Source organism: Suricata suricatta, chromosome 11, assembly GCF_006229205.1.
Source record: "Suricata suricatta isolate VVHF042 chromosome 11, meerkat_22Aug2017_6uvM2_HiC, whole genome shotgun sequence".
Classification (NCBI taxonomy): domain Eukaryota; kingdom Metazoa; phylum Chordata; class Mammalia; order Carnivora; family Herpestidae; genus Suricata; species Suricata suricatta.
The window spans coordinates 52,357,091-52,380,794 of record NC_043710.1 but is presented as its reverse complement, the minus strand read 5'-3'; the positions used below and the strand labels follow the sequence as shown (position 1 = coordinate 52,380,794).

General features: G+C 40.0%; 2 protein-coding genes and 1 pseudogene across 2 annotated transcripts in view; 2 read left to right on the top strand and 1 right to left on the bottom strand.

The window, feature by feature from the left end:
• Positions 1–524, top strand: part of LOC115307026 (olfactory receptor 52H1-like) — a 1,032-nt gene extending 508 nt beyond the window's left edge. The window contains exon 2 of the mRNA XM_029957648.1: positions 1–524. This exon is cut by the window's left edge and continues 11 nt beyond it. Coding sequence (XP_029813508.1) covers positions 1–524 — 524 coding nt within the window.
• Positions 525–3,950: 3,426 nt separating this feature from the next.
• LOC115272583 lies at positions 3,951–8,992 on the bottom strand (annotated as a pseudogene).
• Positions 8,993–9,162: 170 nt separating this feature from the next.
• LOC115306826 (olfactory receptor 52H1-like) lies at positions 9,163–13,095 on the top strand. Its single transcript, XM_029957389.1, has 2 exons — positions 9,163–9,179; positions 12,147–13,095. Exon 2 carries the CDS (start codon positions 12,148–12,150, stop codon positions 13,093–13,095), a length of 948 nt encoding a protein of 315 aa, XP_029813249.1. The 5' UTR covers positions 9,163–9,179; position 12,147.
• The last annotated feature ends 10,609 nt before the right edge of the window (positions 13,096–23,704 follow it).

The window sequence follows — 23,704 nt, the reverse complement described above, 5'->3', positions numbered from 1 at the left end:
CCATTGTCAAAATTATTGTGGGAATCTCCTTCAGAAGTTTCTGTGTATTTGTTCCATGCGTTTTCCTTGCAAATCGTCTACCCTTCTGCAGGACCCACATCATACCGCACACATACTGTGAGCACATAGGTGTGGCCCGGCTCGCCTGTGCTGACATCTCCATCAACATCTGGTATGGCTTTTGTGTCCGCATCATGACAGTGATTTCAGATGTGATCCTAATTGCTGTCTCCTACATTCTGATCCTCTGTGCCGTCTTCCGCCTCCCCTCCCGGGACGCCTGCCTCAAGGCCCTTGGCACGTGTGGTTCCCACGTCTGTGTCATCCTCATGTTCTATATCCCAGCATTCTTCTCCATCCTTGCCCATCGCTTTGGGCATAATGTCCCTCGTACCTTTCACATCATCTTAGCCAGCCTCTATGTAGTCATCCCACCTGCCCTCAATCCTGTTGTCTATGGAGTAAAGACCAAGCAGATCCGGGACAAAGTCATCTGTCTGCTCTTTCCCCAGAGGTCCCAGTGATGCCTGCCTGATGCCTGAGTGGACAGGGGCAAGTTCTTAGTGTATATCAGCTTAAAGGCTGAATCTGTAGCCAGTGGTCCAGAGAAGGGACAGATGAAAAAAAAATTCCTTATTAATCAGAGCTGTGGTTTTACTTTCGTTGTTGTTTTAGGCAGAATCTACTCAGTTATTTCAGTTGACAAAAAGTAAATGTGAGTCTAGGAAGTACTATATACATATAAGTTTATTTCTTTCTAGAAACAAAAATTTGTCAATTCCTTATGATTGTTCTCAGGCAATTAAAAATTGTTAATGAAAAGAATAAAATGAACAGCATCTCTTTTTCATGAGAAATATGTTTCTAAGGAATTAGAATTTTTTTCAGATTTACATATTATAGTAGTTTATGTATCACTGAAGATCACAAAATTTCTATCATGATGACTCTGAGATTTTGGACGTTTAATTTGGTTACTCTTATCCATTTCTAGACAACATATCATGGCCAATGATAGGTGCAAAAGGAATGTTAATCAGATAAATGAATGGAATATAATCATGCAATTTAAATCAAGACTGCAGGCATTTATTGTGGACAAAGAAGAAAGCAATGAGAAACCTAAAGCTTATTTTCCACTCAATCTCAAGAAAAACAAGTGAAATGTGATGGTCAGAGCTCTTTATGAATAAATATAGAGATGATGCTAACTTCCTTTGGCCAATGAGAAGGAAAAGGAGGTAGAGATTGAGATGAGGGATTGAAACCTGGACAATTGGAAGATCCAGCCTAAATCTCTTCTTTCTTCTCAAATCTCAAAAAAGAGGTTGTCCAGTGCTCAAGATGATCCATTCTTTCTTCAAACCTATTATGTGTCTATTTTGTTGGAAGGAGTCATTCAGTCACTAAATTAGTCAAAGAATAACTATTTTTGGTGTTCATCAGGTGTCAACAAGAATTAATGTCTGCATTTCTCCCAGATCTAAGATGTTCTCAGTGCCCATTGCTTCTTTCTAAACAAATTCTTGGAATCACTAGTGAGTACCCTCTCCCTCCCCTCAGCAGTCCCAACATAAGTCACACTTCCTCTGAATGGAAACACCAAAGTTCTATGCAGTCTCTCTACTTCTAGTGCTTTCCCAGTCCATTCATATGGGATTAGACTCACTATTCTACAGTAACTCATAACTTATATGTAATTTTAGTAAGAGAGATATGTTTTTGGACATAGTTCAAATGTATATCCTTTTTAAGTGTGACAATAGTCACATTGTTTTTTCCCAAATTATTTGATGTATTTTGAATACCATAAATAAAAATTCTATAAAGTATAAGTAGAAAAGATAGTAGAGGTAAAAGAAAACAAAACCAAAAAAAAAAAAAAGGCAAACTCTGAAACAAAGAGTAGAATGATTGTTGCTAGAGGCTAGATGGGTAGTACATGGGGAGAGTTTAGTCAAAATGTCCAAACCTTCACTTATAAGATGAGTTCTGAAGATACAATGTTCAGCACACTGACTTTAGTTTATAATACTGTATTGTGTACTTGAAATTTGCTAAGAGAGTAGATCTTAAGTATTCTCACCACACACACACACACACACACACACACATAAAGACTTGCTGTGTGATGTAATGGATGTTAATCAATCAATATTCTAAAATGTATATCTATGTAAATATATCATTGTACAATTTTTTTCAAGAAATTTGTGTCTTTATTAGAATGACATTAGGCTTTTAATAGACCAATTTTAGGGGTGCCTGAGTGGCTCAGTCAGTTAAGTGTCGGACTTTGGCTCAGGTCATGATCTTGTGGTTCATGGGTTCAAACCCCTTGTGGGGCTCTGTGCTGACAGCTCAGACACTGGAGCCTGCTTATGTGTCTCTTTCCCTGGTCATGTCCTGTCTCTCTCTGTCTCTCAAAAATAAATGAATGTTAAAAGAAAGGTTTTAAAAGTAGACCAGTTTGGGTCATCAAATAATTTACATATATATTCATATCCTAAAAAATGAATGAAAAATTCATTCATTCATTTTTGAGAGAAAGAAAGACAAAGAGCACAAGTAGGGGAGGGAATGAAGGAGAGGGAAAAAGAGAATCTTAAGGTTTCACACTGTGCAGAGCCTGACAACCATGAGATCATGACCTGGGCCAAAACCAGGAGTCAAGTGTTTAACTGACTGAGCCACCCAGGCACTCCAAATTATTTATTTTTTTGATAAGAAATGACACTATAGAACTGCAGGACTGGTCTAACAGTCTTGTCTTTACTTTTCCTTTAAAGCAAGAAACAGGATTTGAGTAATGAGAGAACAGTTGAAAGCATCAGTTAATCAAAAATATTAGCCTCTTAGGTCTCTTAGGTCAAAAAGCACTTGCAGAGAAAACCCTGAGGAGGCAGGGGGGGATGGAAGCCATTTACGATAACAGGAATCCCATGAATGTGTATGTATACCAAGTCTCATGAGGGTTTTTAAAAATTCTATTTTTTACTTGGTCACTTGTTTTTCCTCAAACACTAGTTATTCTTTGACATTTTTTCCTCAAAGTATAAAAAGTGAAATTTAAACAAGCTCTTGCATTGCACACTTAGAAGTGCACAACACAAGCATTATAGAGCTATCTACATGCATATAAATCCCATCCAATCTTGGATAATTCAATAATATACAAACCATCAGGCCACAGAGGGAACTAAAATCCACTTCTTTTTGTTACACCTAAGATTCAAATATTCAGTCTAAAGAAAAACACTATCATTTTGGCTCTCCTCTACATTCACATGTCGATATCCTTATTGAAATATTCCTGTGTACTTATGTTTGGTCTTCTCACTTCAAGTTAGGTTTTTTTTTTAAATTTTTTTAATGTTTTATTTATTTTTGAGAGAGAGAGAGAGAGAAAGAGAGAGACATTGTGAGCAGGGAAGGGTCAGAGAGACAGGGAAACAGAATCTAAAGACAGGCTCCAGGCTCTGAACTGTCAGCACAGAGCCTGAGGTGGGGCTCAAACCCATGAACCGTGTGATCATGACTTGAGCCAAAGCCAGATATTCAACCGACTGAGCCACCCAGGTGCCCCACTTCAAGTCAGGTTTAAAACCTTAACACCAGCCATCCAGACAAAATAGGTAATCATAAAGATTATTTCTAACTCCAACTCCTTAGCCCTAATAATTATGAAGTCAATTTTATAGCATGACTCCAAAGACTGGATTGTGATGACAAATGCTATGTCCAATTTCTTCTTAAGCCTTTTTGGTTGGGTGCACTTGGTTGAACCCAGGAGTGAAAGCAATAGAAAAACCTATGTATGCAACAAAGTGGCCAATTTGCCATGATATAGTTGGGTTTGGGACTTGATGGAAAGGTTTATGGAACAAATGATCTTTAGATATTTAAGGGAAGAACTGGAAGACCATTGATCCTCCAAACAAAGCTGTCTATCACTGCATGTGGCCTGTAATAACCTATACATCAATGGGCTTTGGCTTCAATCTGCCACCACTGAATTCCTCACTTAATTTCAGCCTAGAAACTATGGGTTCTTTTCAAATCTTTTTGAAAGTAACATCCAAAGTCCCTGAACATGGCTGAACCTCCAGAGAGGACAATATTCTTAATGACAGGATGTCTGACACCAATGGGAAAATTCTGAATTACTTTACCTGCACCTTCTAAAATAGGTTGAGTAATTCTGGGTTAGCAAATTCTGGATGAAAAAAGATTTCAAGTCCCAGGAATCTCTGATAACCAACATTAGTAGAAAATTCTTTCTTTGAGATAACATTTTTTCTAGTGTATTATTTAACCCAGTATTATCCATCTGGGTCATACTTGTTAACTTCTTAGAAGTTTCTAAGGATTGCTATGGAGGACTTTCTACTTCTCAGTCTTTCAGCAACTATGAATAAAATATGTTATATCTCATCCTGTGATTGGAATGTGCTTAATACAGCTGTCAATTACATACCCTTCAGCCACAGGAATGACATGAGTGACACCATTTCCACTGTCTATTACCAAGTTGCTCAATGTTCATTCACCTACTTGTCTTGAAGTCCAAGATCCAGCTAAGGCAAGAATAGCCTGTACAGCAATATACAAGTCTGGAACACTGAAGGACTCAAACATTATTCCAGCAGTATAATTCCCGTTTTCTGGAGTATTCAGTGGAGGTTCAGTCAAAAGAAAATAATGGTCTTCTGGTTCTGCCCTTAAATGTTTAAAGATCACTTGTTCCATAAACCTTTCCATCAAGTCCCAATCCCAACTATATCATGGCAAATTGGCCACTTTGTTGCATACACAGGTTTTTCTATTGCTTCATCATCAATAAAGAAGTCTAGGTCATCAGCATCTTTCATCGCCCTCCTTTGGGCTTGATCACCTACTTTTGCTGACTCCTTAATAGCAATATAGGAAAGGGTGATAAATGGTGGTTCTGTATTGCCAGCATATCTTAGTTTCATATACCCCATGCCACAACCAACCCACCACTCATGTTGGCAGCCATCTTGCCATCTTTCTTCTCTGCTTCTGCCGCCGCTGCCCTCTGCTGCATGCTGCCTGGGGCCAGGGAGAGATAGTAGCAAGAGATCTGAGCTCTTTGACCATCCACAGCATGAATGGGGCGGGGCAGGATGGAGCACCAGGAAACCAAAGCATTTATTACCCAAGTTGTGAGAAAGCAGTGGGCTGGGTCAGCAGCGACAACTTTTCCAACCTGTACACTTTAAGTATATACAATTTTATATGCCAATTATATTTTAGTAAATCTGGAAAAATAAAAGCAACCATGAAAGAATAAACTCCACTGTGCTTATTTTTTTAAAAAGAAAGAATAGAAGGCAAAGGGATTCATATTGTAAAGACACACAGCTAAAGAAAGGCTAGACATCAAAGGACCTGGAACCTGATTAAGAAGTTGGGGTTTAGGTAGAGGGAACAGCAAAAAGTAAGATTGCAGAAGATGGAAAACTCAGGATTATTTGAAGGAGTTTAATATTCTAAAAACAAGGAGAAGCCATAGGAATTTTAGGCAAGGCAGAACAAAGTTCAAATTTTATTTTAAAACAATATCCCTAAGACTAATTTTTTGTGGGCAGTTTGTGATAATTCGGGCATCACTGGTGAGGGTCACTGGATTCAGCAGTCACTCTGTTGTCCATAGTACTTTCACCTTCAACATAACAGGTGAGCAGTCTCTTTTCACCAGGTAAAAACCACCCCTCTACTGGATGAATGAAAGGCACCGGCAACTCCAGTAGGAAACAAACCAATAAAATACTTTCTGCAGAGTTTAGGGCACTCCAGGGAACTAAATCTGATTCTGTGTTGTGCAAAATGGTGATATGGAAGTTCAAGTAATTGATAGGGACCAATTCATGTGTATAAAATATTCAAACAGGCATAAGGAATTTTTCTCCTAACTCATTTCACCACTAAGTCATATTTTTTTAAAGCAACATGATTTTAAGTTAAGCAAATTCTTATAGATATGGTGGTGATTTAATTGAAGACACTACCATTTTGAAATAGTTGGTCAGGACTTCTACGGGGCGTCCTAGAAAAAGGGCCTTGTCTACTAAAGCGCTACTCATCAATCATGTGAATAGAACCATAATACCTGTGTGTAAAATAATAGTTTTTTGCTGATATTTAAAGAAGTGTGAAGGCTGAGGGGTGTAACTCAATTATTTAAGATGTAAATTATAAATAAACTGGGAAGGGGCACCAGAGCACCCTCCTACTTAGTCCAGTGGAAATCATTAACTGAGACAAGGCAATTATTTTTATTAGCCAGAGCTGTGACAACATTAAGCTGCAAGTTTGCATAACCTTGTGATTGGACCAGGTGTTCCAATGAAACATTTTCAGGTTTGTCAGAACAAGCTTGGCTCCACATAGTCAACACAGGAAGGCAGATGTCTCCATAGGGGACAAAGGACACCAAAGATAAGAACTATAAATTTTCATGACTTAAACATACCTCCTCTTCCTGTAAGATATTGGCCAAGAATCTCCATTTCTAGTACATCAAACAAAACACTACTGTATATTTGACTGTTATTTTCAACAGTTTGAGATATAGGATTTAAAAAGATAGCCATTGGAGTACATGTGCTCCTATGCATCAGCACTTCTGTATCCCTTGGGTAAATCCCTAGCAGTGCTATTGCTGGGTCATAAGGGAGTTCTATCGATAGTTTTTTGAGGAGCCTCCACACTGTTTTCCAGAGCGGCTGCACCAGTTTACATTCCCACCAACAGGGTAGGAGGGTGCCTGTTTCTCCACATCCTCGCCAGCATCTATTGTCTCTTGATTTGTTCATTTTAGCGACTCTGACTGGTGTGAGGTGGTATCTCAGCGTGGTTTTGATTTGAATTTCCCTGATGATGAGTGACGCTGAGTATCATTTCATGTGCCTGTAGGCCATCTGGATGTCCTCTTTGGAGAAGTGTATATTCAGGTCTTCTGCCCATTTCTTCACTGGATCATTCATGTTTTGTGTATGGAGTTTAGTGAGCTCCTTGTATATTTTGGATACTAGCCCTTTATCTGATATGCCACTTGCCACTATCTTTTCCCATTCTGTTGGTTGCCTATTAGTTTTTTGATTGTTTCCTTTGCCTTGCAGAAGCTTTTTATCTTGATGAGGTCCCAGTAGTTCATTTTTACTCTTGATTCCCTTGCCCCAATGTTCATAGCAGCACTTTCTACAATAGCTAAATCATGGAAGAGCCTAAACGTCCATCACCTGATGAACGGATCAATGGATGTGGTATATATATACAATGGAGTACTATATGGCAATGAGGAAGAATGAAATATGGCCATTTGTAGCAAAGTGGATGGACCTTGAGGGTGTCATGCTAAGCGAAATAAGTCAGGCAGAGAAGGATAGATACCATATGTTTGCATTCATAGGTCTAACAGGAGAGACCTGGCAGGGGACCATGAAGAGAGGAAGGGGGAAAGAGAGTTGGGGAGAGTGAGGGACACAGATCAAGGGAGACTACTGAATTTTGAAAACAAACCATGGACTGAAGGGGGAGGGGGGGAGGGGGTGATGGTCATGGTGGGGGGCACTTGTGGGGAGAAGCACTGGGTGTTATATGGAAACCAATTTGACAATAAACTATTAAAAAATAAAAAAAATAAAAAGATAGACATTTGAAATGAAAGTTTGGTTCTCTGTGACCAATCAGAAGGAAATATGTCTGTGGATGAGACAAAGGCAGATTCTGGGAATTTGGAGGTCCACTACTGAGGGTTATTGACCAATATCTGGGCAGGCATAGAGACAGAGACTCTGGCTGTGCTGTCCCAGGGACAGTGACCTGGATGCTGATCTGAGGGATAAGCGTCTGTCAGGTCTAAACAGACCTGAGCCTCCAAGCCCACAAGAATGACAGATGGCACATCTGACAGTGTTGCCACAAGATTGTACTTTATTATTCATACTGGTTGTTACCAATGAAAATGATTAGTGTTTGATTAAGATTGAGTACCATTAAGAAAAACATAAAGATTACACACACACACACACACACACACACACACAAACACACACACATATATATAAAGATAAAAATGAAGACTGATAAAACTACAGGAAGTAGCAGATTCCAGGACTCAGACATGAGAACAGAATGGGATTTAAGTGAATAGAGGACGTGATAAGATACACAAGGCAGGAAGATGAGCAGTGCACAGAGAGTAAGGGCAGGGGGGAGACACAGGGAAACAAGCTGATCCTGTAAGAAGCAATGAGAGTGATGGAGGTAAGAAGTGAAGGTAGCTGGACAATGGGCTAGAAAAGGCAATGGCTTGAGAGGGTTTTAAGAGGGAATAGCAACACATTTTTGTAGGAAATGCTCAATCCTCTGGAGAAGTAAAGTGAAATTTGCTGATCCTGGGAGCACTGAAAGTACGGCATGGGTGGGGAGTGGATGCAGTTCGGGAAGTGATGGATATCAAGTAAAAATGGGATGTTTAGCCAAAGACACTGCAAAGTGGCAGCTACTGGATTATCAAGGAAACTCACTGACTTTGACCATCAAAGGAAATAGCATTCAGGACATGCTCCTCTCCTACCCCTGTAGAGGCAGTGACACCCCACTTCCCGGTTTTCTGAATTTAATGCTCAGGCCGACACAAGCACTGGGCCCCCAGGGGAAGGCACAAAGATCCACTGTAGAGCCTATGAAAGCAGGTGTTGGGCCCCACCTTGAAGGCAGTAGAGCATCTTGACATGAGCCATGTGATCGGTTTATCAAGGACTCACTGAACCTGAGCTGTGTTAGACATTATCACAAGCACCGTTCTATCTAGCTTGTCAACCTTTCTGTAATCTCAAGAGGTAGGTACTATATTACCACCTTCTTACACACATTAAGTGTGTTGTCCAAGCCCTTTACCAGAGAATTGAGGGCATGAGCTGGAACCTGAGGAGATGTGGCAGGTGGACACGTGCACAGCCATGTCCTACAGGCATGCAGGCTCACGTGTGATGCAAAACCTAACAATAAACAACTGTAGGCAGTAGGAACTGCTAGGCATGGACAGGGTTAACATGAACTCATTTCTACTCTCCCCTTGAGAGTGATAAGCCACAGGGTCCCTCAGGCCCTACATTTTACATCTTTCCCTCATTGAACATCAACCAGAAATAATAAATCTACCTGTCCAGCAGTCTCGGGCTTTCCCCTCCATTTATTTCTTTGCTTGGTGTGTCTGCGCTTCCTGCAGTTTCTGGCTCTGTCAGTACAATTTTTCTCCTTCTCCTCTGGCCCAATCCCCACAAGCTGGTGAGTTTTGGCTGTTTGTGGTGTGTGACCTAGACCAGGACTAGACAGAAAGGGGATGGACAAACACTCAGGACTGTTTCCAGGACCCATGCACTGAGATCATTGCTTCCTTTCAGGAGTGACTTCCACTTAGAAGTCCAGTTCATCGTCACCAGACTTGTGCATGTGCTCCATGAAATGGCCCACAATAGATTTGAACGGGTGCACAATTATATGCCTGAGTGAAGCTTGTCCAAGTAACTGATGTTCAGCAAACTTCTGGGTCAGCGATGTGGCAAGGATTCACTACCCTGACCTAAAAAGTGGGATAAGTATGCAGATGTGTGTGTGTGTGTGTGTGTGTGTGTGTGTGTGTGTGTGTGTGTGTGTACCTGGACTGCTCTGATTAGTTTATATGTATCTCTCTGTCTCTGTTGTCTCTTCGCTGTGTGGTCAGGGTGAGAGGGATGATACAGATGATATAAGATATGGTCTAATAAAAGAAGGGTCGCAGTCTGTGCTTACTATGCGCCCAGCACTCACTAAGGAGTGGCTTTGGGGGTATGTTTTTGTCTTTATAATAAGTGAGAATTAGAGATATTAGGCTCTTTTGGAAAATGTGGGACCTAAGGATTATGGTTCACATACATTCACCCAAGTTGACAGTAAATGGTGGAGCTGGGATGATAGTGCCCAGCCATCTGGCTGCACAGCATATCCTTGGTGCCAATATTTTATTGAGAACTGTGGGCATCTTGTGTGTGTGTGTACCTACCAATCTACCATACACACAAAATTTAATAAGATGAATACTAATACTTTATTTCATCCATTACCTGGGTCATGTTTAATTTCTTGCAATTATACATCATCATCCATTACTGGTTTGTTTCAACAGAATCCAATCAAGAATGGCTTTCATTGTTCGCTTTCTTAAATTTGTTTAATCTAGAAAAGTATTTTCAATATCTTTGTGCCCCGTACTCTATTGTTGAGCAGACTAGACTGTCTCATAGATTGCCCCACATTCCAGAGTCATCAACCCTGGGATGACAGGCCTCAGAGTTCACTTGCCCCATGTGCACCCATGTCTGTGTTTCTAGGTGCCTGGATGACTGTATAAACACATGTTGTGTTTGAGCACATGACACACACACACACAGTAGAGCAGATCCCTCCTTGCACAGGTGTGAATAAAGGCTGACACACACGAGCTCGGAAAGTAGGGATTCCAACCTCTGGTTTCAGGGACCTGGTGCCGGGTGTTGTTCTAGGATGTGAGCAGCATACAGAGGGGGCTTTGCACACGAGGCTGAAAACCCTAAGGAGATCTCTTTTGTGGGTGACAGGTGGATCCTAGGTGTCTCCCGTGCAAAAGAACCTGATGAAGCTAGGGTGCTTAGGTGCCTCAGTGGATTGAGCATCTGACTCTAGGTTTCCACTCAGGGCATGATGTCATGGCTTTCTGGGTTCAAAACTTTCTTTGGGCTCTTTGCCAACAGCTCAGAACCAGGAACCTGCTTCAGATTCTGTGTCTCCCTCTTTTTCTGACCTTCCCTACTTGTACTGTCTATGTCTCTCTCAAGATAAATAAATAAGAAAAACCAATATGAACCAAATGAAAGTCACTCAGCTGGAGATCAGGAATACTCAGCAGACAGGACTGGACCCTGGCCACTTGCTGAACTTTGCATGTGTTCCCAGAGTCCAGAACCTAATAAAATGGAGACATTATAGAGAAGACTTTCTGTTGCTCCAAGGAAAGTGTTTTTATGTATGGATAAGGGAAGAAAGAACAGAAGAAAGCATTCTGTTTCCTTTTTGCCAAAAGGAGAAGGGTGGAAAAAGTAAGTATTAGTTTGGCAATAAGGAGTCATGTGAGTTGGGCCTAAGAATGAGCTAAAATGTGGGAGTTGTAATAAGGCAGAATGTGAGCTTTGCCTTGTTAGTCCAGGAATTGGAGGTGTAGAAACTTCACTGTCTTCCTCTCCCAGTGCTGCTCCAGGGAGTTCTTGGCCTGCATGATGATTGTGTGTAGATTATAAACAGTTTTCCAGGCAGTACAGGTGAAGGAATGAGGCATATGAACCTAGTTTTTAAAAGAGCAATTCCCCAAGTAAACATTCTGGGAATTTCCAAAGCAAATGGGAGTACCAAAATCCACTCTTGAAATATTTTAACATTTTTGTGTGCATGTGTGAGAATTGTGTGTGCATGCAGTATGTGTGAGTATAGCATGTTTGTCCATATGTTCATAGTGTGAGCACGTGCTTGTGAAACAGAGAGATGGTTGGAGAGAGAGTTACGTTTGTAGACCAGAGTATCTTTGAGATGGTGTTAGTCTGTGTTTGTAACTGAGGAAATAGGTGTCTGGGAGTCTATTTGTCTAATAATACGCGTTCACAAGGAAGCAATCTTTTATTTGGACAGAAATCTTGACTAGTAGTGTTCTTAAGTTGAAAGTATTAGGATAGAAAGCAGCTGTATAATGTATAGGGTGCTTAAAAATGATGTTTTGTTCGTTTACTGAGGAGCAAGGGCTCAAGGGCCTCAGCTATATGGACTTATCTTTTTCAAATTTTTATTTAAATGTTAGTTAACATACAGGAAGATATTAGTTTCAGGAGTAGAATTTAGCGACTTACCAATTACATACAACTCCCAGTGCTCATGATAACCAGTGCCCTCCTTAATACCCAACATGTATCTAGCCCATTCCACACCCACCTCGCCTTACGTTTAGGAGCCAATAGTGAAGAGTGGTTGGAAGTGAGAGTGACTCACATGACCCTAACTACTCTCTATTACTCTCTGTCCTCAGTCCCTGGAGCCTGTGTCACTGGTTCGACCATGGTCACTTTCAACCTGAGCAGTTACAACCCAGGACCCTTCATCCTGGTGGGGATTCCAGGCCTGGAGCATTGCCATGTGTGGATTGGGATTCCCTTCTGTATCATCTACATTGTGGCCATTGTGGGAAACTGCATCCTTCTCTACCTCATCACAGTGGAGCGTAGCCTTCATCAACCCATGTTTTTCTTTCTCTCCATGCTGGCCATGACCGATCTGATCCTGTCCACAGCCGGTGTTCCCAGGACACTCAGTATCTTTTGGCTCGGGGATCGAGAAATCACATTCCCAGGATGCCTTACACAAATGTTCTTCCACCATTATAGCTTTGTTCTGGACTCAGCCATCTTGATGGCCATGGCATTTGACCGCTACGTGGCCATCTGCTCCCCACTGAGGTACACCACTATCTTGACCCCCAGGACCATCATCAAGATTGCAGGAGGCATCTCCTTTCGAAGCTTCTGCATCATCCTGCCAGTTGTATTCTTGCTCACACGCCTGCCTTTCTGCAGGACACGCATCATACCGCACACATACTGTGAGCACATAGGTGTGGCCCGGCTCGCCTGTGCTGACATCTCCATCAACATCTGGTATGGCTTTTGTGTCCCCATCATGACGGTCATCTCAGATGTGATTCTCATTGCCGTTTCCTACAGCCTCATCCTCTGTGCTGTCTTCTGCCTCCCCTCCCGGGACGCCCGCCACAAGGCCCTTAGCACGTGTGGTTCCCACGTCTGCGTCATCCTCATGTTTTATACACCTGCCTTTTTCTCCATCCTTGCCCATCGCTTTGGACACAATGTACCCCTCACTTTCCACATCCTGTTTGCCAACCTGTACGTTGTCATTCCCCCTGCACTCAACCCCATTGTCTATGGAGTGAAGACCAAGCAGATCCGAGATAAGGTCATAGTTTTGTTTTCCACCAAGGCTACAGAATGATGTTCCAATGTGCTATGGAAAAGCTGACACTATTTAATAGGAGATATTAATATAATAAGATAGAAAAAAACTATCTATGTTATTTTATTTATTTTTTAATTTTAAACTTTACTTCCAAGTTAATATACTGTGCTACAATGATTTCGGGAGTAGATTCTACTGATTCATCCCCTATGTGTAACACCCAGTGTTCATCCCAATAAGTGTCCTCCCTAATGCCTCTTCCCTATTTAGCTCATCTCCCCACCCACAACCCATCCAGCAACCCTCAGTTTGTTCTCTATATTTAAGAGTCTCTTATGCATTTTTTGCCACCCTGGTTTTATATTATTTTTGCTTTCCTTCCCTTATATTCATTTATTTTGTATCTTAAAAGTCCTCATATGAGTGAAGTCCTATGGTATTTGTCCTTCTCTGACTGGCAAATTTCACTTCGTTCCATTCACATAGTTGAAAATGGTAAGATTTCATCTTTTTGATTGCCAAGTAATACTCCATTGTGTATATGTACTACAGCTTCTTTATCCATTCATCTGTCAATGGAAATTTGGACTCTTTCCACACTTTGGCTATTGTTGATAGTGTTACTATAAACATTGGGGTGCATATGCCTCTTTGAAACAGCAAACCTGTACTCTTTGGATAAATACCTAACAATGCAATTGCTGGGTCATAGGGTAATTTTATTTTTAATTTTTTGAGGAACCTCTCTACTGTTTTCCAGCATGGCTGCACCAGTTAGTATTCCCATCAACAGTGCAAAAGAGATCTTTTTTCTCTGCATCCTCTCCAACATCTGTTGTTGCCTCAATTGTTTATTTTAGCCATTCTGACAGGTATGAGGTAGCATCTCATTGTGGTTTTAATTTGTGTTTCCCTGACAATGAATGATGTTGAGTACTTTTTCATGTGTCTGTTAGCCATCTGGATGTCTTCTTGGAGACATGTCCATTCATGTCTTTTGTTCCTTTCTTCAATGGATTATTTGATTCTTTGGGTATTGAGTTTGATAAGTTCTTTATAGATTTTGGATACCAACCCTTTATTTTATGTGTCATTTGCAAATATCTTCTCTGATTCTGTCAGTTGCATTTAGTTTTGCTGACTGTTGCCTTCAGCTTGCAGAAGTTTTTTATTTTGATGAGGGCCCAATTGTTCATTTTTGCTTTTGTTTTCCTTGCCTCCATAGATGTGTTGATTAAGAAGTTGTTGCAACCAAGGTCAAAGAGATTTTTGCCTGCTATCTCCTCTAGGATTTTGATGGCTTTCCATCTTATATTAGGTCTTTCATCCATTTTGAGTTTATTTTTGTGTATGGTGTAAGAAAGTTTTTTCTTATTTTTCTGCATGTTGCTGTCCAGTTTTCCCAGCACCATTTGCTCAAGAGACTGTCTTCCATTGGATAGTCTTTCCTGCTTTGTGAAAGATTAGTCGACCTTATGATTCTGAGCCCATTTCTGGGTTCTCTGTTCTGTTCCATTGTTCTGAGTATCTGTTTTTGTGCTGGTATCATAGTGTCTTGATGATTACAGCTTTGTAATACATCTTAAAGTCCAGGAGTATGATTTCTACAGGTTTAGTTTTCTTTTTCAGGATTGTTTTGGCTATTTGGGGTCTTCTCTGGTTCATTACAATTTTACAATTATTCTAGCTCTGTGAAGAATGATGATGTTATTTTGAGTCCGGCGCCTTCTCCCGCTCAGCCATCCTGACACCTCTGATGATGTTGTTTTGATAAGTATTGCATTGAATATGTAGATTGCTTTGGGTAGTATTGACATTTTAACAATATTTGTTCTTCCAACCCATGAGCGTGGAATGTTTTTCCTTTTTTGTGTGTCTTCTTCAATTTCTTTCATAAGGTTTCTATAGTATTCATTGTAGAGATTTTTCTCCTTTGGTTAGGTTTATTCCTACGTACTTAATGGGTTTTGGTGCACTATTTCTATTTCAGGTGAGAACTGCTTGCAGGAAGTTTTGCATAGCAGGAAAATGATGTGATCCTTATTTAGTAGATGGTTCTATGTGTAAAAAGTTCCTTGATGACTTGTTTGTTTGTGGAATATGAAGGTGTATAGGATATGATGAAGAATAAGAGGTTAAAACAGAGGGCTCACTTAATTTTATTTTCTTTTAGAGAGAGATCATGTGAGCATAAAAGAAGGGTAGAGGGAGGAAGAGAAAGAACCTAAAGCAGGTTTCATGTTGAGCATGGAATCCAATGTTGGGATTGATCCCAGGACACCAGGATCATGACCTAAGCAGAAATCAAGAATCGGTGGCTCAACCAAGTGAGCCACCCAGGTGCCCTGATCACTGACTTCCTTTAAATGGACAAAGGCATACAAATGTAAAAATTGACAGTTGCAGCTGTGGAGAGAGAAAAAGTGTCTTAAGTATGAGGGACACTAAAGAAAAGAGACTAAAAGTGAAAGTATCAATGAATAATTCATTATTGAGGGGATTGGTAGATGGATTTAGGACATTTACAATAATGTTCAATTTTTCTTATTATTCCTGATGTGCTTCTTTGGTTTCCTTTCAATATCTCCCCCCTACCCAATAAACACACACACACACACACACACACACACACACACACATGCACACACACACACACACACACACACACAGAGTCTTCCAGCACAAGTGCTATGAGCAGCGCTGTCTACCAGCAGTGCTGTAAGGGGGAAGAGGGAGGCACATATTTCTCAATGCCAGCATTATTTGCCTTGGTGCTGGCAAAGGAGAGTAGCTTCAAGACACAGGGAGCATGCCAGGAGACCACAAGCCAGCTCAGTGAGACAGCAAATTAGACATTTAGCCCCACTTGTGAAAGACTTGTGGGACTTCTAGCTACAGAGTGTGTTTCCTGGACTGGAAGAGAGAAACAAGTACAAGACACAACAGCACAGTGAAGGAGACATGAGGAGAGGAAATCTACAAGAATATAATGCATCCATGGAAAGCTGCATCTAGTTCCACAGGATTAGATCAGTTCCACAGATTAGAACACTGCTGTGTTCAAAAAAAGATCTAGAGTACTTACTATAAGACTATTTTTTCCAGCAATTATCCACTGATTTGGAACTATTTGTTGAGCACCCACTGAACTGCAGTGTGGTTCTAAGCATCCTGGATACGAAGGTTGATGATACAAAGACTCTGTCCTGCATCTGTGGAGCTCATATTCTCAGGAGAGTGACACACAAGAAACAAGAGAACAAATTCTGCACTTTCAAAGAATGGTGTAACTGATAGAAATGCAGCAAGCACAGTGTTGCACCACAAGTGGACGAGGAGGAGGACAGGCAGAGAGGACCGCAAAAGTAAAGGCTCTGGGGCAGGACACAGTGTGGCCTGACTGTGGACAGAGCAGAGGCCAGTGTGGCTGGAGCAGAGTGAGGCGGGGATGCGGGGCAGGGAGGAGGGGGAGCGTGGCCGGGTCCTGTGGGGCTGGAATCACCTGAACCTCATTCCAGGAGGAGAAACCTGAGGCCAGCAGAGTGAAGGAGACTTTTCCAAGGCACACAGCAGGGCAGTAATCAATGTGGAGCTAGAATAGAGTCTGCCGAGCCCCAGTTCAGAGATGTTCCCACTTGACATAACCTCACTCTCCTGAAAAAGACAAAATGAGTAGGGATATTGGAGCCTGTTTTTCTTTTTCTTTGAAGCCTCATTGTCTTAAATAAAGCCACTTCCTTCTAATGGAGGATTCCAATTTCTGTGCCAGCTGCCAGAGATGCCCACAATTCTGGAAGAGATGATCTCTTATTCTCTCCTGGTTATTTCCATCATGCTGAGAATATGGATGGCCAAGAGCTGATATTTTTAGAAGTTTACTAAGGGATAGTAAATAAAGTCTGAGGTATTTTTTTATTTATTGTGATTTTATACCTTTCTTTATTTCTGAGAGAAAGAGAAAGCATTCGGAGGAGAGGGGCAGAGAGGGAGACACAGAATCCGAAGCAGGCTCCAGGCTCTGAGCCGCCAGCACAGAGCTTGAATCAGGGCTCAATCTTGTGAACCAGGAGATCATGACCTGAGCAGAAGTTGGATGCTATATTGACATTTAAGTTGCCCCTAGACTGAGCTAATTTAAAAGTGCATACTCAAGGAATGCATAGGGGCATATGTACCTCAATGTTAATAGCAGCACTCTCAACAATAACCAAATCATGAAAAGAGCATAAATGTCAATCAATCACCTGATAAATGGATCAAAAAGATGTGGTTTATCTATAAAATGGAATACTACATGGTAATGAGAAAGAATGAAATATGGCCATTTGTAGCAAAGTGCATGGACATCGAGGGTGTCATGCTAAGCAAAATAAGTCAGGCAGAAAAGGACAGATAACTTGTGTTTTCACTCAGAGATCTAACTGGAGAAACCTAACAGGGGCCCATGGGAATGGAAAAGGAGGGAAAAGAGGGAGAGGAAGTGAGGCAAAGCATGAGAGACTCTCTTGAATATGGAAAACAAACTGAGGGCTGAAGAGGGAAGGGGTAAGGGGAAGGGAGTGATGGTCATAGAGGGGGGGCACTTGTAGGGAAGAGCACTGGGTGTTATATGGAAACCGACTTGTCAATAAACTTTATAAATAAATAAATAAATAGAATTTATTTATTAAAAAATAAATAAAAGTAAAAGCTAAAAATATAACAAAATAGAAGTACATACTAATTTCCTGGTAGGAACTTAAACCCATGGTTATTCACCAAGAGACCATAATTGCTCGCATGAAAGCCCAATGTCCTAGAAAAAGCCAACATAGGAAGGAATTGTCTCCTGCACTGCCTCCCTTACCTTCTCCCACTCTCTATCATGGGCCCAAGTTATCTGTTACTATGTTTCTACTTCTTCCCCAGAAGAGTTCATTTATTTCTGTGACTTGTGGCGTCTTTTCTGGTAACTCTATATCTTAGTTTTTATGAGATTATCCGTATACATGTTGCTGTCTGCTTACATACTTTGTAGGCTTGTTATTAGGAGTAAATGGAAAATGTAGATACATGTGCATTGTAGACTGTAAAATACTAATCTGAGGTCAGGTTAGTAGCTGACTAATTACGACTGCCATCCTCATCTGGAAGGCAAATCTCAGTAGTGTGTTCAACCCTGAGCTCATCACTGACATTTAAAATCCTCCCCGCACTGTACTGTTTATGGAAGGAGAAAACAGGTTAAGCCTGGTGTTTCTCTGCCCTCAAGGTCTAATCTGCTACTCCAGCTGCCCATGACTCTGTGGTGACACTGGCTGCAAACATTGTGTTCCAGTGTCAGACTATGAATGAAATTACATGTTCCGATTGGATTTAAAAGACAATAATTAGACAAAATTCAGCAGGTAACTTTCTCATACACAAGTTATCATATCCTATATCTTATTTTTGTAAATTCCCCATTCATTATGTTAAATATGAAATACGTTAACCTTATCAATGGGGGATGGAACTGTTTTATCTTCCCATCATCAGAATTTAGAGTTGTATTCTACATATAAAGGGATCCATGAATGTGTCTTTCTAAATCCTCTCTTCCAGACTCTCCACATGTCACCATTCTGTGATTCCATTTTGTTGCCCCTTATATGCCGGAAGCCGCACCAGGCTTGCCAGATGTCACGATCACAGTAAGGAAATGACAGAGGTTGCACGGCTCTTGTCATGAGAGGCAGAACTGGTATCTCCTTCTGCTACTACTGCTTATGTGAAATTAAGCCTGTTGCTATTGATTAGGCCTTACAATGTTCCAAATCAGACCGATATTCACCATACAGATACCCCATAAGAAAAGGCACATTCCTGCCCCTGCATAAAGGATTTTAGATCAAAGTGCTGCAGATGCTTGCTAAAAGGCTCTTCTAATGAGCTTGCAGACCAAAACATAAGGGGGGGGCGGCTAAGAACACAAGAGTTATAATTAACTCTGGTCCGGAGAAATAGAGTCTAACTTACAGATAAGAAACAGACAAGGACCAGACATCAGTTGCTGCATATATTTTTGCTATTGAGGTCCAAATGCCCTCCTTTGTACTGACTTCATCTATGAGGATGGATAAGAAATTAGAAACCCAGGTACAAGGTCAACACACAGGTCCCCCATTAGTCTTACATCAAGGAAAGGACTTTCTCTAGCAACTTGTTAACAAGCATTCTTTCTCTTGTGGTTTATGAGGTAGGTAAAATAACTCCCAGCCTATCTTTATACAATTTAACCTATGTTTTAGTTTTAACATTACTAACTTAAATAATATGTATATTATCCTGGTTTTTTATGAAAAACATCTTGTTATTCTCTTAATTGTAAAATTTACCTTACTGTAGGTGCATTACATGATTTAGATATAGCATGTTAATTAAAAACAAAGTCATAATTATTGGCCAAAGCCCAACCTATACAAAATAGATAGGTTTGTTGCTTTCTTAACCTTGGGGACTAATGCCAAGAATAAATTGGAATGTTTCTACAAAAATACTTCTGTAAAATTTGTCTCTGTACACCTTTGATGATTGAAATACCTTATCACTAAGAGTTAAAAACTGTCAACAATTTCTATTTTCTGATGTCATGTTATTGCTTAACTAATAAAAAAGGACACCAAAGCAGACTGAAGAGAGATGTCTGCCTGGTGACCAAGAAAGAAACGAGCAGCTCTCTCATCTCTCTCTCTCTTCGATACCGTCCATCCTTCAGGGGACCCTGGACCTGCTGGAGCTGGACTCTGGCACTTATATTTTAGCCCTAGTCACCAGGTCACTCCACCATCCTGTCTGCCCCCACCCTGGCAACCTAGACCCTTGCACTCTGTACCTAGAACCGACAGTGCACATATGTTTTACATCATAAGACAATGACAACTAAATGTAGTTATATGTTGAGAAGAATAATGTAGAGCTTATTAAATATGAGAAATGGAATGGATTTTCAACATGTCTTAAAAGAAAAGAGGCAGTTGGAGATTTTTATGCTATATACCTGCTGCTTTGAATCTATCCTTTAAATAAATAAATAAAATTTGACAATTAAAAACTCAATTAAAAATAAAATAAAATATTACTAAATACTATGTTCAACTACAAGTTTATCTTACTACCTGTTTTATGTTTCCAAAAACTACATAAAAATTCAAACATCCATTGAATTTCATAATCCTTTAAGTTGTATATATGTATATCTATAGGAGCCAACCCTTTGATTAAAATAATTTCATAGAGATATTAATTATGGTTATTTATAGAAATAGTAATGATGTATTGTTAACATTTATGTCACTCAGCTAAATCTGTATGGAATGCTAAATTTTAAAAATTAAAATTAAATATATATACCTGCTATTTAACAACTGATATATTCCTATTCCTCCTAATAGAATAAAAATAATTGGAGACTCTTCAAAAATAAAATAAAATAAAATAAATGTCCAGTGATTTTTTATGTCATAATTTCAGTCCAGTAACATTCGCTAAGTACTTATTATAAGAAACAAAATGTGTACAAACTGCCAACACTGATATGTAGCAAGTACAACGCACCACTGCTTAGATCACCATATAGATGCTCTGCTCAGCTGATCTAATGTGTTGCAATGAGTGGTATAGGGTGTTAGGGAAACACATACAAACAAAACACACTTAACCATCCCTTGGAGTTAAGGAAAGCTTCCTAGAAAAGTTCAGTTCTGTGAAGGTCTAGAACACAAATGTGAGCCTCATGGCCTGCCAGCCAGAGCGAATTGCCTGAGTCTATGTGAGAAACCATGCTTTAAAAAAACCCACAAGCCTATTTGATAGAGGAACCACTCTGGTGACGATGGCATTGCTCACAGGGGTTGCAGGGGTTGAGTGGTGAGGAATAGGGGGACTCAAACTCTCTTCAATGGATGTAGGAAGCTGGTCGGAATATCAGCAGATGAGGTTTGTAAACTCATAGCTTGATGCTATTGTTGGCATTTGAAAGTTAACAATTTATCATACATTCTTTAGGTCCTCTTGGAAATTAATTGAGGATAGGGGTAGGGGTCAGACAAATTGATAAATAAATATGAGCTTTGCTTCTGGTAGGGCCAAATTCAGAATGTGATATAGCTGTTTATTCAAGTTGGCCACGTACTGTTTTATTTTCATGTATAAACTAGAGAAGCCATATCCAAGAGTGAATCTGGGATCCACAAAACAATTTTATTCTGCTGAAAAAATCCGTTGAATCACCAAGGTGGATATACTTGTGTCCATATATAATATAAAAAGAGAAAGAGGCTTCTAAAAAAGCTCTTTCCAACCTTTCAGAGGAAGGATCAGTTTTGTTTTTAATTTATAACTGTAGATTAAGGCTTTTGTAAAATAAAATAAATCCCTAGAAAAGTAAAATTTTCAATAACTGTAGGACACACAAGTCTCATCTGTATTATTGTATTCAAAAGGCATAAAATATATTATAATAAGTATAACCAGAATATACCCAGGAAACTAAAGACTGTTAGAAATTGTACCGTTTCTTAGAAGTGTGTATATTGGTGTTTAATGTAGAGTACATATATCACATTGTGATAATTTGCAATTTTGTAATTACAATTAAACAAAAGCTAACAGTGAGATAGTGAAAGCCTGATACGGAAGGCGTCTATTAAACTTTAGAAGCAATGCCATGCTCTCCATATCATACTTAACATTTTTAATATATTGAAGGAGTTCACATCTTTCTTGTTAATTTTTCTCACACACATTGGCTTGGCAGCAATGCTACATGTAGGCAGTAATTTATGCTTTAAGCTTTTTTGTGTTTTTTGTTTTCTTATATTTTGCTTTTCTGATGCTAGTGGGGAAACCTGTCTCCAAAAGTTCTATTAACAAAAACAAGAGAAATGGTTTTAAAGAAATTTCATCATTTTATGAACATTGATTTGAATCTTTTATCTTAAATTAGAAAAACACTGTTATATTCTCATTATTTGTCTGCAATGATTCATTATCAGCCACTCCCAATGATTTATCTTATTACACTAAACTCAGAGGATCTGTCAATGGAAGAGATAATCTGGATCCTTGAATTTCCTATTGTGCGGAATTTGTTTGAAGGGAAATAAAATCCAACACACTCTATTACATTTGTAATACATAGTGATAAATGTTTGCAGATGCCTAATCGACAGCTTTTATTCACTTTATTGAAATTTTCTGTTTTTTTATGGAATATGTCATAACATTCTGTAGAAATTCTGGTCTTCTAAACTTCTAACTCCAAATTTACCTCAAAAACTCATCCACTGTTGAAAAATAGGTGGCATAAAAGTATTACCCGTATTAAAAATACCAAATGTAATTAAATAAAAACTGGCTTCCTTTTTTCATCGTTAAGAGGTGGGGCCAAAAATGTCTATCATTTTGCACAAACACTAAAACTTCATTCCTTAGTTAAACATCACCGTAGAACTCTGTCCATTAATGACAATCATTCCACATCAGGCAGTTCCTCTGGTTTGTATCAGCTTCCGGGCTATCACAGAATAAAGACAGTAATCTGGAGTTAACCCATTTTTATAATTCCCCATTCTTACTACAGGACTAACTTCATTATTCTGCTTAGCTGGCTTATTTTTCCTAACAAGGCCTCCGATATAAGCTTGTTACAATCTTGTTAGCACTGCCTTGTTTATCTGTTCCTACCACTGTTCTATCAGAACGTACGTCCCCACCAAACTTAAAAAACCTTCGTTGGAATTTGTATCCTTCATAGTTTTATAACAGGCCAGAATTAGCTGGGTTTGTTGGCAACTTTAGAAAGACTAACTCTTCCTTCAGTCACTGCTATGTTCAAATCACACATATAATACAATAATTATCTTGGTAGCAATATCTGTGCATCCATCAAGTGGTGATGAGAAATTCTTTAAAGTCTATTTGCTCTGTGAGGTGGCTTCTTCAACAGGACCCAGTTCCTACACATGCAATGGTGTGCTGTCTTTGTAAAATGGGCAGCCGGCCTAGGGCAGGTACCCCACAACACAGTACAGGGGGGCTTCCTCGCTGAGGACTCTTAGGAATAAATCCTCACTTTTGGGAGCGGCTTGCTGTTGATGGTCTCCAGCCTTCTATCAACAACTATTTCACAGTTCCTGTTACAATGTATCCACCCTCACTCCAAAAGGGAAAGGCTGGACATGAGAGGAGGTTATTGGACTATCCTAGCATATTAAAACACACTTTTGCAATAGTATAAGATTTTTTTTGATAACCTGGAAGTTTGTTCTGTGCCAGTGTAAACAGAACAGTTCATCTAAACTAGGTCTGCAAACAAATCCACACCGTGGGAAAATTATTGAGAAAGATCTGTGGTTACCACATTTTCTCAGGCCTGCTACAGGGGAAGGAGGGCATCTTTGGGGGGAGGGGTGATGCTGTGAAAGGAATGATGTCTCTTACGAGGGTCTGGCAGGACCCCATGTGGGCCCAGCAGGCTGTCTTACAGCGGGACATTCTTCAGCTGACCGCACGCCCTGGCCTTGAGTAACTTGGTGTCCCGCTCTCCTGAGCTCGGGCACTTGCGGGCTCCACGCTCGCTGCTCCAGCTGCACATCAGCTTTGGGAAGATCCAGGAACCCTCACC

Excerpts from the sequence above, each read along its gene's own strand:
- LOC115306826 (XM_029957389.1), top strand. The coding sequence starts at position 12,148 with ATGGTCACTTTCAACCTGAGCAGTTACAACCCAGGACCCTTCATCCTG.